The sequence below is a fragment of the Ceraceosorus guamensis genome (genome assembly GCF_003144195.1).
Source record: "Ceraceosorus guamensis strain MCA 4658 unplaced genomic scaffold IE81scaffold_24, whole genome shotgun sequence".
Lineage (NCBI taxonomy): Eukaryota > Fungi > Basidiomycota > Exobasidiomycetes > Ceraceosorales > Ceraceosoraceae > Ceraceosorus > Ceraceosorus guamensis.
In genome coordinates this window covers 215128-228270 of record NW_020290019.1, presented here as the reverse complement: position 1 = coordinate 228270, position 13143 = coordinate 215128, and the positions used below count along the sequence as shown (strand labels likewise).

The window sequence follows — 13143 nt, the reverse complement described above, 5'->3', positions numbered from 1 at the left end:
AATCTTCACACAAAGTTGTCTACTCTATAGGCTGCGGCTGGTCAATTAAGACTTCATACCTCGATCGTCGCAGAGTTCGAGACAGTCACTCACGTTGTCTGCACGCACTCACGACTGGTGGTGTATATATATATAGCTGCAACATCAACGCGAGACTGTGAGTCACACAATTTGCTACAAGAATGCAATTAAGCAGGCTCAGATGCATCGGGGAACCTGCAAATTCCGACCTGTTCGTCGTTGCACTCACGAATGAGGAACGTATCAACGTAAACCCTTGAGTGCAGTCGGAATCTTGTACATCATCGTTGCTTGCTGCACAAACAAGCTGTGCACTTATCTTTTATTGTGGCTCAATGGAACTCTCAAGGCCATCCATCAACCATGCATTCTTAGCTCGTGGCTCTCGTGTGGAGCAGGAACAGAAAGAGCAAGGCAGGCGTGATACACGCGAGCATCGTGCAGCACACCTTGGCTTCTCAGAAGAGGAAGAAGACAAGGCTTTCAAATCGCTGCCGCTTACCACGCCTTGCTCATGTACCGCCTGTTCAACGCCGACGGCGTGCTGATGCATGGTGCGATTTGTATGTGCTGCTGTATAGAGGCCCTTGCTGTCTCGTTCTGCTGCATCCTCCGGTGCCGCACCTTATGTCACGCTCACTCACGACTGAAGCGCATCTGACCAAAAGATACGCACGCCTCTATTCATCACGGCTCAGTCGTGAGTCAGGCAGGGTGAGGCGTGAGTGTCGCCTTGCCCTGTACCGCGGGACGAAGACATCTATATCTGATGCCAAATGCATGGGCACTATCGGCTACAGACATCAGCATAGGGCCGCACAGTCGTGAGTATGGATTTGCTCTTGATCACAAATTATTGCGAGAGTCCGCGACGCGGGGTAAGGTACCTCGGGTATGAGTGACCACGAGTTTAGGAAAGGGTTCCAAGAGGCTCCGAATATGGCAGCATCCAGTAACCGGACCCTGAGCAGCGGCTCATCCTGTATATGAGCGTTCCTTTATCAGTCGTGAGTGATACACAACGTCAGCGGGATGGCACACTGACTCTGGTCGGGAGAAGAGGGCCGCGCTGATCAAGACAGAGCAAAGGCGAGCAAGGACCACCCGGATTACAGCTTTCCATCCAATTCTCGAATTCAAGAACGCAATCAAGGAATCGAAGTGCACTCGTTTCGCATTGATCCATCAGCTCACCTGTCAGCTTGTCTACTTCGAACGTCCCTACGCGGGTCAGAACCATAGACCATACAGAGGATTCGTGATCGACAATCACGAATCACGGGTGTGTTCTACCATGTTAAACCAGGCGCAGTCGGGAGCGCCGTTGACGGCGGCACACCTCCTGCATGTGCACTGCGCACTTATCACGCAGAAGGCTGTAATTAATCAGACCTTGGGTTTCAGCAACGCCAGCGTATACTCCAAGCCCAGACTGTTACGGTGCGAATGTGAATGCTCGGCCGCTGCTTCGCTAAACAGCCACGCACTTATTCTTGCGTTTCACGATTGTAGTAGTGTGATGGCGGCCACCTCAACGTCCCACATCTCTCGGCGGCCCTTGCGCCAACAGCTCGCGTTCCCGTCCGTCAGCATGGCCACCAGGTATACAAGGGGCTCAGACCGTGAAGCACGGGCACGGAGCTGCGCCATTCTTCAACCTGACCTTCACTTTCCATGCAATGCTGTTTGTGTCAAGCATAATGAGGGCAGTGCACCGGTCAAAGGTGTGCAAAATTCATCAACAATTTGCAATGCCCCGAATGACATTCACAATTACCAAACGCGCCCTGGCAACGTGGATAGCAGACGACGAGATGGCTTCCGAATCACTCTACGAAGCAAACAGCGCGATGTGGCATGCTTGAATGTCCCCGAGGTCTTGTAGCACTTGAGATGCCTTGATCATGCACTGCTCATTGCTCTTCCGATGCTATGCTCCTCGTCCGTAACTGGACAAACGTATTCACAGACCCGACGAGGTTTGAGTGCGCGGCGCCTCGATCACCCTTCCATTTCGCAGGCCAACGCCACTTCCATGCCGCTGGCCCCATCCGGCTCCGAGTGTAGCGCGCGCAAAAGCATCCGATTCACGACCTTTTCAAGTCTTCGCAAGCGCCGAACCGGTAGGGCCTCCCAAGGCCTACCACCTTATCTGTGGGCTGTGATTCGTATGTGACGTTGTCTGTGCGACATCTTTTTCTTTCCTTTCCCCTCGCGCCTGCCCAATGCTGGCGACAGACGGGCTTCGGTGGCACTTTGAGCGGCTGGTCGCGAGCCATCTCGGCCTCATGTTTGCAATCATTCTTCCCGTGACGGAATCACTCCAGGGCACCGATGATTGTGATGGCGTTGTGCTCTAGCTATACCGGCAGGAAGGAGGGGTAATGGATTGGCGTTTTGGCGCACTTGCTCGAGATTTGAACATCTATCGCCGTCCGTATGTGGTCTGCAGCACTGCCTGCAAGGATATTTGCGCAGAGCGATTTGGATGTCGCACGAGTAGCGCAATGTCGGGGCCTCGGCATTGGTCCCATGCCGCACTGTTTACGATACCATAGTAGTAGTAGCACGAAACACCTTTCCTCGGCGTCTGACGACCGACGTTGGTACCGGAAGGGCGCTTTTGTGTCCACTTGCAGGTACCTGAATCCTCAGAGCCGGAAGATTCTTCCGTTGCTCTTTGCCTCCCGACATCACCTCGTCGTGTGCCGCGCGAATCGTTGAATGTGCCTTCCGTTCCCGCGAACCGTCACACGCTCGACGTTCGATGTAGTCTGTACGCTGAGAGTGGCGGTACTTGAAGTGTGCGTACGTCGTTTCGTATGCGTGACCACATGCTCCAAGATCCGACATCTACGCTCGAATCCCGAATCCCCTCTTCGCCCTTGGGATTGTCCTTCAACATAAGCGCATCGCCTGCTTTTTCGACAGCGCAAGTCTAGCAGCAAAATGACGCAAAAGCTTCTTTTCGGCTGCCTCTGCATTGCCCTGCTGTCTCTGAGTAGTCGCACGATTCAAGCTGTGCCAGTCTTCGTCAGTGTCTGTGGTCGATGCGGTAAATCGCACCATCGGGTGATCCATCGATCGAGCTGACTGCATCTTTGCCCTTGTCCACGTCTAGGAATCGATTGTAGCGATGGAAACTTCAGGCGCCTTTGAGCAGCTTTCCCACCGCTACAGCGTGCCGATTAGTGCAGCTTCAAACTTGGTGAAGAGGTTCCCCATCGATGGTAATCCATTTGCAAGATTCTTCTTTCCCGACCAGCCCCCTGCCGAGCAGGAGCCACCAACAAAGCACCCGAAGAAGGAGTGTCATTTGTCCGACCATCCAAATCCCTTCTGGACTGGTCCTTGGCGCAAGATGCCCCAGTGCCAAGAGTAAATTGGCTCGCTCTTTCCATCATCGTGAGTGGCTTGCTGCCTTGCCATCCCTTGGATGAACTTGACTGAATACAATGGCTGTCTCGTTGTCCTTGTGGTCGTTCTTTGACGCTGACGTGAGCTGACACTTGCCTTGCAAAGTATGACCGCGTAGATTCGAGCAATCTCGCCTCCTTCTGCTTCTCGAAGGTGTGGTCCGAGCTGCAATCATCTCTATCCTCTGGTGGCAACTATCCTTTCAACCCTACAAGACGTGTACAACAAAATTGTCAAATCCTGTGCGCGCTAAATGAACTTGCCAATCGGAATAGATGCACAGCAGCGTTGAGCATTCCGATGCTTTGAGACCATGGCACGATGCACGCGGGTCACCCGCCGAGCAGGTCAATTAAAGTTGTCCAGGTCAATCATCCGTCAACCAATCGTGAACATCAGAATCACGGCTTCACGTAGATGGTGAACTAAGACTCGTGAGTGACGCTGAATCGTGAATCCCGAGGCAACAAGGCGCCAACCCTGAACCGCTGCAGGAGGAGGAGACTCGTGACTGTCACGTGTCGCATCAAGCACGCTGCCGTCACCTTATCAAAAAGCAACTTGTCGAGCAAGTCACAAGTCACGAGTCAAGAGTCAGAAGAGAGTCAATTCTGAGTTTGAGTGATGTGTCGTGCGTGGAGCGTGACCGCGGGGCGCATGAGATATGCTGGCGAGATGAGGAACCAGCCTGCGCGGGGCGCGGGTGGCGACGGGGCTAAGTTGCGAGATGCTCGCGATTCGGCGGAGGCTTGCACCACACTCTTGACCGCCTCACTCGCACTCACACTCAGTCCTGTGACTGACACTACTCGATCATTGTGGGTTGCAATCGACTTGTTTGCCCACTCATGTCTCACAGCTACAGAGCTGATGCAGCGTACACACCACACCCTGACTCCACACTCGCGCCTTCTCCTATTCACTCCATCCAAGTCCGTCATCTCGCTCTCAACCGCTTCCCTCTGCTGATTAGGCAGCATGGGTAGTCGACGAGCTCTCAGAAAGCGATCTGTGGCCCTAGCAGCACTTGCGCTGTTGCTCACTCAGCAACACGCTCTCGCCCATGCCACGTCCTCGAGTGGAGCATCAACAAGCGCAACTTCCACATCTGCTACCTCATCATCGTCATCCTTCGCCACTCGTTTCTCATCTGCTATCCTGCGCGGAGCTGGTCGATGGATGGAGATCATTTTTCCATCCGATCCCAGCTACCTGCCCAGCTTCGTCGATGGATCCTTCGAGTCGACTTTTCACCTGCCCACCGACGATGAGAATGCAACGCCTGGCGGTGGTCTCTTTGGTGATGGAGATACCACATTCGCCTGGGGCGGCAGCACCCTCGAGGTTGTGGTGAGTGCTGGATTGTGCTGCTTTGCGTCCTTGATCGCAAATGGCCACTAACTTGGCTCCGCTTCGCATGTCCTCACGACTATCACTTTGCTCAGAAAACGCAAGCTCGCTACGTAACACGCCCTGCAGCTTTTGGTCCTCACATCACTGCAGACGAAGGGCAGCGTGGCTCGCTGCTGCCCATCTCGGACTTTTATCTAAAGCCCGCAGCGCAGGCTGCCACCAAGGAGCCCTGGAACGCCGACGTGGCATGCCCTTACCGAGGGGGGCCGGGCTGGAAGGAAGGCGAGGATGGAACCGATCTTGGTCGTCTGAGCGACTCTGACGATTCTGATCTAGCTGTGCAAGGAGTTGCAGTAATAAACGCTTCTCCTGCTATCCCTGTCCGGCCACCTTCCGACTGGGTTGCGCTCGTGGAGCGTGGAGGCGGCTGTTCCTTTGCCGCCAAAGTGCGCGTCAGTCAAGCACTAGGAGCCAAAGCAGTGGTTGTCGGTGACGCTCCTTCAGCCTCTTGGAGGCCTTCACCTGGCGGATCTGATGCCGAAGATCCAGGCTTGGCCGGTAGACTGCTGACGATGTTTGCGCCCGGCGACACTTCCGACATTCGCATTCCGAGCACTTTCATCACTCGGCCGAGCTACGTCGACTTGCGAAGACTGGTAGAAGAGCTGGCGCGAGAGCAGCACAAGAAACGCGAATGGTGCCTGAAGCATGCCGATCAGTGCCACACTCCGGAGGGAGGCAAAGGTCCAAGAAGCAAAGGGTTAGATATCATCCTGGGCCGAGACGACATCATGTGGGAATGGCCGCTCATTGATCTAGCATTGATGTTGCTGCTCTTGCCATCTTTCATGACGATCCTCACCGTCATTGTGCACCGCATTCGGCTTGCACGACAGAGAAAGAAAGACAGAGCTCCCGAGGTTGTGGTGCTCTCCTTGCCTTGCCTCATCTGGCGTGCCAACGGTCAGCCCTGGGAGAAGGTGGAGGGGAACGATTCGGATTTGCCCATTTCAAATGCCTCGCCCGGCCAAGCCTCTGCTTCGGCGTCCTCTTCTGCTGCCGCTGCGCCTTCTGTTGTCTCTCCGCCGACTTCCGCTCGTCAGACCGACGAAGAAGCTGGCCCTAGCGATCCTGCGCGGACGACTGTCGTAACCCCATTGGCAGAGAGAGCGCACGCCACTGCGAGTGCAGCAGCATCGGCTCCGAACCCATCCCATGCTCACTTACCTCCCGGGAGGTCATATTACAGGTGAGTACACTGCTCGGCACCGTTTGACCGAGCACCACGCTCACGTCTTAGCATTGGCCGTCTTGATAGCTGCGACGAATGCGCCATCTGTCTTGACAATTTTGTCGATGGAGATCAAGTCAGAGTGTTGCCCTGCGGACACATCTTTCATCGGAGCGAGATCGACGATTGGCTCGTGCGCATACGCAAGGTCTGTCCAATATGTAAGCGGGATGTGACGGTGCCGGTACCTCCTGCTCCACCTGCGGGCTCTGTCGTTGCTTCTCCCTCCATCGATCCGACGCAAGGCACAGCGCAAGAGACTCCTGCACTGGCGACTCAGCCACTTATCGACGCGCGCACCGCGCCTGAGCAGCGACCGTCTAGCGCAACTTCAGGGGCTCTGTCCGTCCCTACGGAGAGCACGCCGCTCCTGGGCAGCTCTGGTCAGCCAGAGGCCAGATCGTAATCCTTTGCTTTGACTTGCGCACTCCATCCTGTTTGTTTGTGTAATATACGCGCTCCTGCATCTTTGATCCACTCTTCAACTTCCCAGCCAAGTTTGCAGTACCTTCGCTGGCCGAGTGCCGGTAGTCCCACCACCTATCAATTCAGATCTCGTCACCACGTTCTTTGCCGCTCTCGAGCGCTGTTGATCTGTGCTGGAATCGTTTTGATGAGCCTAAGTGGGTGCAGTCAGCAGGCAGGCAGGCGCCGCCTTGCAGCAGTCAACATTTGTGAGCTTTGCGCGACAAATGTATTTATTCATGATTATTGCGTGGGAGGTGCGCAGCCTCCACATCCGTTCGCAGCTTGGAGGCTGAGCGCACACGCACGTCCATGCGGGTGCCAAGCGGAGCGAGAATCATTCGTGAGTAAATGCACCACCTCGACTCGACACCAAGCTCTCGTCTGAACATGATCCTCTTTCACATGGCAAGTTGAAGCTAGCCTTGGCTTCGATGGTATCCTTCTCGAGCATCTCACAACAGTGCTCACACTTCTCTTCTCTGAACGCCAATTCAACGTCGAAATGGACACGAACGGCCTTCCTGCACCGCATCATGAAGGCGTCATACAGCAGCGCGCGCTACCTGTTGTGGCAGGACACAGAATATCGACATGGTTGATGAAGCTGCACTCTTTGGATGCGTCCCCACTCTCCGAATCTGACAAACTGGAACAGCGAGAGCATCTACTTTGTTCTCTTCATGCCGATCCTATCGCATTCCTGTCCAAGTACATCAAGCAGATTCCACCGGGCTTGGCGTCCGAATTTGCTGGCATTCTGAATGCTCAAGAAAGGAGCGGTATTGTGCAGATCAGAGATCGAAGGAGGCGATTCTTCAAACACCGAACACCTGAAGAGCTTAGCGTGGAAGAGAGCAGAGCCAGGTGGCCTTTGTTATGGAAGAGGACAGTCGGTAGGGTGCAGATGGGAGCAGCTGTGGATGGCGCAACACACGCTGCGGTCGCGTCAGGTAGTGCTACGCTTCCGCACGTAGCCAACGACTCTGTCTCTGATAGCAATGCAAAAGGCAAGGAGAGGGTCGTCGCGAGACGATCAGCATCTCCGCGCACTGTTCAGGCAAAGCTCGACCTTCGCGATGATCCCTCCGAAGCACGATCAACGTTTGATCCTAAGCGCGTCGTGCCACCATCAGAAGTGGCGATACAGCCTCGATTCGAAAGGCTCCAAAGAGACATTGACGAGAGCGAGGTGCTCGCAAAAATAGCAAGGCTGGAGCAAGAAGAGCGGGAGACGGTACCGGAAGAGGAGGAGGAGGAGGAGGAGGAAGATGATGCGAGTGATGTGGGGGGAGAGGAGGAACCGTCAGGTGTGAAAGCGAGTGCTACTGGCGAAACAACCGAAGATGCCTTGCAGATCGAGCGCGAGAGGTTGGAAGTCTTCATGGCAGAGGTCGAGAAACGGTTCGTCTCTGGTGATGTGAGTCCAAAATGCATCTAGGCTTTGCGGGATACCACATCTACAGTCCACGAGCTCTTACCCTTCACTTCTGCTCCAGCTTTTGATTCCAAAATACCTCTACGATGACTGCGACTTTGATGATGAGTGGGATAGGCATGAGAGAGACAAAGACGAACGAGGTGCCAATGCGGTGCCCGCCAGGGACAGCGAGGAGAGGTGGTTTGATGAGGAGGAGGAGAGCTCACCACCGACGACCAAATCTGACACTCGGTACTCGCCAGACTTTTAAAGTCGAGACAATGTACCATTCTCGGCCACCGCAAGCGCGTGTGCTGTTCGAAATTTGCATTGCAGTCAGCAACGAGGCAGATGTGAGGCCACGCTCTTTACGAAGTGCACGCAGCCGCTCAGGGACGAGGATGGTCGTTCATGCGAATTGTTAACGATGGTTGCTGTGATCACCGCGTTCATCTTGGATGTCTCTGCCTCCACAACTACTAGCACCAAGACGCACGTGACTCAAAACCCAACCCCATTCAGATTGTCCGTCACAGCTATTAGCTACCGCCCGTGAATTGCATGAGCGCACTTCGAGCGTTCAGCGCGCACTCGCGACCTGTGTGCCTTGCGACTGACTGCATGGATGTGCCTCGCACGGGGCAACGCATCGATCAGCAGCAGCTGTTCCGCGCCAACTGCTGATGGTACCGACATCATCAGACCAGCATCCGCATCAGCCACACTCATGCTCGTCACCTGCTCCAACAAGCTTCGTCGTTCCCCCTCATCCTTCCTTCGACGCTTCAGCAGAGCCGAGCGCTACCTCTTCCTATCCTTCACAAAGCTTTCGCCGGAATCTCTTACTTACAATCGCACCCCCGCTTCGCTCAAAATGGCCACGGTGGACATTCCCGTGACGCTGCTGGACAAGCTCAAGTCGTTCAGGATGGGCAAGAGCAATGCGGGAGCGGCAGCTTTGGTGGTCAAGATTGACAAGAAAAAGTTGCAGATGGAGATGGAGGAAGAGTTTGATGATATTGGGATTGAAGAGTTGCAAGAAGGTGAGCGAACGAGCGAGCGAGCGGGGCAACTTGTTTGTCTGGGGCAGGTGCCTCGAACTCCAAGCACTTGTTCAAAGGCTTGGCTCGAGCGCGCAAAGCTGTGCTTGAGCGATGAGACAGCATCTTCGACGTGCTTCGGCGTGGGCATGGCCCTCGTTGAGGAGGGAGAGGTGCGCTGAAGATGCACTGACTTGCTGCGACAGTCGCCGAGACGAGCCTTGCGACCTTGCCAATCCGGCATGACACTGGATTGAGTGCAGAAGCCGCTTGGCTGACCCAGTCGACCAACCGCGTCATCTCCTCAGAGCTACCCGAAAACTCGCCTCGCTTCATCGTGCTCTCCTACGAGCTCAAACATCGGGATGGGCGAACCTCATATGTGAGTACTCGATAGGACACGTGACGTACACAGCTTTCAATGTTGGCTCTGCTCTCACACCTCTTTCCTTCGCACTGAACCTTTGCCACAGCCTCTGATCATCCTGTAGTAAGTTCTGCATGTGCGGGCTCACTGCCTCTCTCGCTCTGACGCAAACACTGCGGTCCCGTCGCGTCGTCTCACAGTTGGGCACCACCTACCTCTTCGACTGAATTATCGACCTTGTACGCTTCCGCCATTTCTCTCTTCAGCGTCAAAGCGGACATTGCCAAGGTCGTGGAGCTGAGGGAAGGGACGCTGGATAGAGAGGAGATTGACAAGAAGCTTGGTGCATGAGAGCTGGGCAGAGCGCACAATAGATACTTGGTGCGCATACACGGAGTGAGCAAGCCTGGTGGGAGCTTTGCGCGCTGCAACATGAAGCTACGAGTCGAGGTGTCGGTGCGGCCGTCTGTCTAGGTGATACGCATATGGACCCGATCCATCTTCGGGAAAGCAGTGATTGCGGTCTCATCTTCGCATGTGGACCTAATCACGGCGGCATGGGCATCGATGAGCAGATCCATCGGACGCGTCGGTGTGTCTGGCCCAGGAGCGGGTGCACCAGATGGTCCGGCAAAGCCCTTTTCTCGAAATCAAGAGCCCCGCTCGATCTGCAATCGTCTAGCTCTAGCGTCGCCTGCAACGTTGATGCTGACCTCATCCTCGTCGTCAAGCTCGGCATCCTTGGGAGGGACTTCTGAGAGCCCCGATGGTGTAGATGCAAGCTGCAGTGAGACGCCCACTGTTGTCTAGCTCCATTACGCTATTCGCTTCCACACGCTCTTCATCTGGATTCCGAGGTCAAGTCGTATCATGGAAACCCTCCTTCAGCCCTCTTGCAGGGGCGATGAGGCTACTGGAAGGTTGCTATGAGCGAACCGCGCAATCCCGTCGAAAGTGTGTGTGCACCGAGGCGAAAAGTGATGACTTCTCGACCAAGCCGTGTAGAGCAGGATTGAACGGCGTGTGCTGGCCAGTCGGCGAACGTCTCGCAGGGCAGACGCTGATTGCCCATGACGCTGCTTGAGCAGTTGAGGCGAGGCGATCCGAGGTCGTCTTGAAGAGATCAGACGCGATCACAAATCGCATCGGGGTTTGCAGCAGCAGTCGCGAGCTGGCGGCAAGGTCCACATTTCATGCGCGAGAGCGTTGATCTCCGAAGCAGCAGCAGCAGCAGGGAGAGACATGACCCACACGAGAGTTCCACGTACCGAACAACGCACCGCTGCTGGAAGCCAAGAAGCGGCTCAGTGCTTGCGGCGCTCCACTGTGACTCTCCTTTAAATTCCCTGCCCTCGCGAACATCGGATGCGGTTGTGCTGAAAGCAGGGCTCACGCACGCTTGTGGAATCGCATACGATTGGTGGTGGATTGCTGACTCACCTGCTCTTGCCCTGGACCTGATTGATAGGTCAGGCACCCCGGATGAACATCACGTTCCAGGCGATCAAGCCTATCTGCGGAGTTTCGTCGGCTGTGGCTGAACTGGCTGCACGATCGCAGGTTTGGGTCCGACTCTTGAAGTTGCATCTCATTCCGCCTTCTCTTCGTATCGCAGCACGGGCGTCAATACCGCCATTCACCCCTCATCTGACTGGAGACGCTTGCCGCCATTTCGGGTGGGACATGCTGACGCGTCAAAGATGTCCATGCGGGGCTTACGTCGCATTCCATCGACCTTTTCTAGCTCGAAACTGCGAATGGCGAAAAGTTGAGTGTCTTAGCGCCTCGACGTGCTCGCGCGTTGGTCCGCTGCCTCGGTTGTGGGTGTGCAAGCAACCACAAATTACGAGTCAATAAAGTCTCGGGACGCATCTTTTTCCATCTTGAAGACGGCGGTACAGCTGCTGGCCTGCACTTGCAATCCTGAGCCCGCGCCCGGAGTCGCGGTGGCTTGAGAAATCAAGACTGCGGGGGAGAGGGGGCGGGCCTGCTGGGGCCGCGCGATTCGAAGGGCTCGATCGAGCCTCTTGGCTGTCGCGCGGGAACAAAAAGCAAGCAGCTGCTGACGCCAATCAACACATTGTTGTAGGTAACTTCAGTACCGGCACATTGACGGTCAAAGTGTATGTACCTACAGCATCCCAGAATCCGTGATGCAGATGCTCTGTCGACGGACTGACTGCATCAGCAATTAAGAGGCTCGATCGACGATCACATTAGATGCCGCCCGCCGGTCGCTGCTTCTCCGAACGTGCATGCCGCAGGTACCATGAATGCTCGCCGCGGGTCTCAGAAGGTGGGATGGAGCGCATCAGCAGCGAACGAGCTCAGCAGCAGTGAGCACTTCATCTACTATACTGCTGCTGATGTCGAGAAGCAATGCAGCAGCACTTGAACGCTCAATCGCGCCAAATGTGGGGACTTGCTGACGACTCTCCAACCGCCGGATAGCAGCATCAGCGATATCACTTCTGGACCTGGATCGGGCGCCTCGACATCATACGTGCCACTCTCATCATCTCGGCAAGTGGAGGGGCAAGGGCCGGATGACGCTCATTGACTGCTGACTGCTGCATGCATGGCTGACCAGCTGTAGTCATGCAGTCGCGAGTCGTGATCAAGTAGGGTGCCGAAGTCGGTCAGGTCGGGAAAGGTACAAGTACGAGGTTCTCTCGACGCCTTCTCCTCCAGTTTTGCTCCCCCCATCCCCACATTCATCTCGCTTTCCACCCATCTTCCACCCTTATCCTCCTCCTCACTCATCCTTCACCCTCTCATCAGGCCCAATCATCCATCTGCCCACCATGAAGTTCACTCTTGTTGCCGCCTTCGCCTCCGTCGCCGCGCTCGTGGCTTTCGCCCCGGCCGCTCAAGCTGCCGACGACCGCGTCATTGCCGACTTCAAGGGAGGAAATGGGGACGAGTTCTGCAACTCTTGGAGGTGCAACTGCATCAACGTGAGTATTGGCCTTGTTTCTTTGGATCCTCTGCACGAACACGATGCCCGATCCCTGCGCCATGTCGATGGCACTCGCGATGAGCGCAATAGAATCATCTCCTCCCCCCCGCACTTCCGACTAAATTCATGCGCTTCTCTCTCTCATGCTCTCCGCCTCCCCCTTTAGTACGTGCCCAAGAACAAGAAGCTCTCCTTCCAGACCGCTTACTGCCAAAAGGGAGACTTTAGCGGCAACTTTCCAGACTCCAAGGCGCGCGTCTTCTGCTCCTTCACCGACGGTAGCAAGACCACAACCGTGACCAAGCACGTCGCTGCCGCTACCTTTGCCACGCTCGAGTAGAGATGCTCTGGGAACAGTCTTCGACATGCCGGCATCTGGGTCCTCTTGCATTCTGTAGCCTGCATGCGCATCCTACCTTTCTGCTTTCCTCCCCTTTTACAGCATCTTCCTCGACGTTGGCGCGTGCCTCATCGCAGTGCCGCCGAGATGACCCTGGACAATTACATGACTTGTGTGTTCGTATCAACCAGCAAGTGTGTGACTGCATCAAATATGCTCTCCATCTCGAGCTCTGTTGACGTGATCCCCAGATCGTCAGGTCACCTAGCCAAAGCTGGTGTTGAAGGCGATGTGCAAGTGTGCGAGCAAACAACTGCGTTGCAAGGACCGGAACCAAGGCAGATGGAGCAGGAGAAGGGAGGGGTATTTGTGTGGAAACGTAAAGTTACATTGCGCGATGCGGTTTGGGCCGAAAGGCACCGAAGCTAACACAAGATTTTGAAAGAATTAGGAGAACTGCTGACAACGAG

General features: G+C 55.3%; 5 protein-coding genes across 5 annotated transcripts; all 5 read left to right on the top strand.

Moving 5' to 3' along the window:
• Window positions 1-2970: 2970 nt before the first annotated feature.
• On the top strand, window positions 2971-3403 carry IE81DRAFT_329844 (hypothetical protein; the record flags this gene model as incomplete). Its single annotated transcript, XM_025515166.1, has 2 exons — window positions 2971-3054; window positions 3143-3403. The coding sequence occupies 2 exons, from the start codon at window positions 2971-2973 to the stop codon at window positions 3401-3403; spliced, it is 345 nt and encodes a 114-aa protein (XP_025370167.1).
• Window positions 3404-4203: 800 nt separating this feature from the next.
• On the top strand, window positions 4204-6652 carry IE81DRAFT_322927 (hypothetical protein). The gene is made up of 3 exons (XM_025513782.1): window positions 4204-4788; window positions 4884-6040; window positions 6110-6652. The coding sequence occupies exons 1-3, from the start codon at window positions 4417-4419 to the stop codon at window positions 6486-6488; spliced, it is 1908 nt and encodes a 635-aa protein (XP_025370166.1). The 5' UTR covers window positions 4204-4416; the 3' UTR covers window positions 6489-6652.
• Window positions 6653-6906: 254 nt separating this feature from the next.
• On the top strand, window positions 6907-8519 carry IE81DRAFT_322926 (hypothetical protein). Its single transcript, XM_025513781.1, has 2 exons — window positions 6907-7967; window positions 8047-8519. The coding sequence occupies exons 1-2, from the start codon at window positions 7053-7055 to the stop codon at window positions 8236-8238; spliced, it is 1107 nt and encodes a 368-aa protein (XP_025370165.1). The 5' UTR covers window positions 6907-7052; the 3' UTR covers window positions 8239-8519.
• Window positions 8520-8589: 70 nt separating this feature from the next.
• Window positions 8590-9958, top strand: IE81DRAFT_322925 (actin depolymerizing protein; the record flags this gene model as incomplete). Its single annotated transcript, XM_025513780.1, has 4 exons — window positions 8590-9010; window positions 9316-9389; window positions 9481-9497; window positions 9575-9958. The coding sequence occupies 4 exons, from the start codon at window positions 8593-8595 to the stop codon at window positions 9723-9725; spliced, it is 660 nt and encodes a 219-aa protein (XP_025370164.1). The 3' UTR covers window positions 9726-9958.
• Window positions 9959-11744: 1786 nt separating this feature from the next.
• Window positions 11745-13007, top strand: IE81DRAFT_322923 (hypothetical protein). Its single transcript, XM_025513779.1, has 2 exons — window positions 11745-12331; window positions 12500-13007. The coding sequence occupies exons 1-2, from the start codon at window positions 12179-12181 to the stop codon at window positions 12671-12673; spliced, it is 327 nt and encodes a 108-aa protein (XP_025370163.1). The 5' UTR covers window positions 11745-12178; the 3' UTR covers window positions 12674-13007.
• The last annotated feature ends 136 nt before the right edge of the window (window positions 13008-13143 follow it).

What these genes read in the sequence shown, in the direction of transcription:
- IE81DRAFT_322927 (XM_025513782.1), top strand. Translation starts at nt 4,417, where the DNA reads ATGGGTAGTCGACGAGCTCTCAGAAAGCGATCTGTGGCCCTAGCAGCA. An exon ending in GCAGCACCCTCGAGGTTGTG is followed by an intron (nt 4,789 to 4,883) that starts GTGAGTGCTGGA and finishes CACTTTGCTCAG; the next exon opens with AAAACGCAAGCTCGCTACGT. An exon ending in CCCGGGAGGTCATATTACAG is followed by an intron (nt 6,041 to 6,109) that starts GTGAGTACACTG and finishes CCGTCTTGATAG; the next exon opens with CTGCGACGAATGCGCCATCT.
- IE81DRAFT_322926 (XM_025513781.1), top strand. Translation starts at nt 7,053, where the DNA reads ATGGACACGAACGGCCTTCCTGCACCGCATCATGAAGGCGTCATACAG. An exon ending in AACGGTTCGTCTCTGGTGAT is followed by an intron (nt 7,968 to 8,046) that starts GTGAGTCCAAAA and finishes CTTCTGCTCCAG; the next exon opens with CTTTTGATTCCAAAATACCT.
- IE81DRAFT_322923 (XM_025513779.1), top strand. Translation starts at nt 12,179, where the DNA reads ATGAAGTTCACTCTTGTTGCCGCCTTCGCCTCCGTCGCCGCGCTCGTG. An exon ending in GGAGGTGCAACTGCATCAAC is followed by an intron (nt 12,332 to 12,499) that starts GTGAGTATTGGC and finishes CTCCCCCTTTAG; the next exon opens with TACGTGCCCAAGAACAAGAA.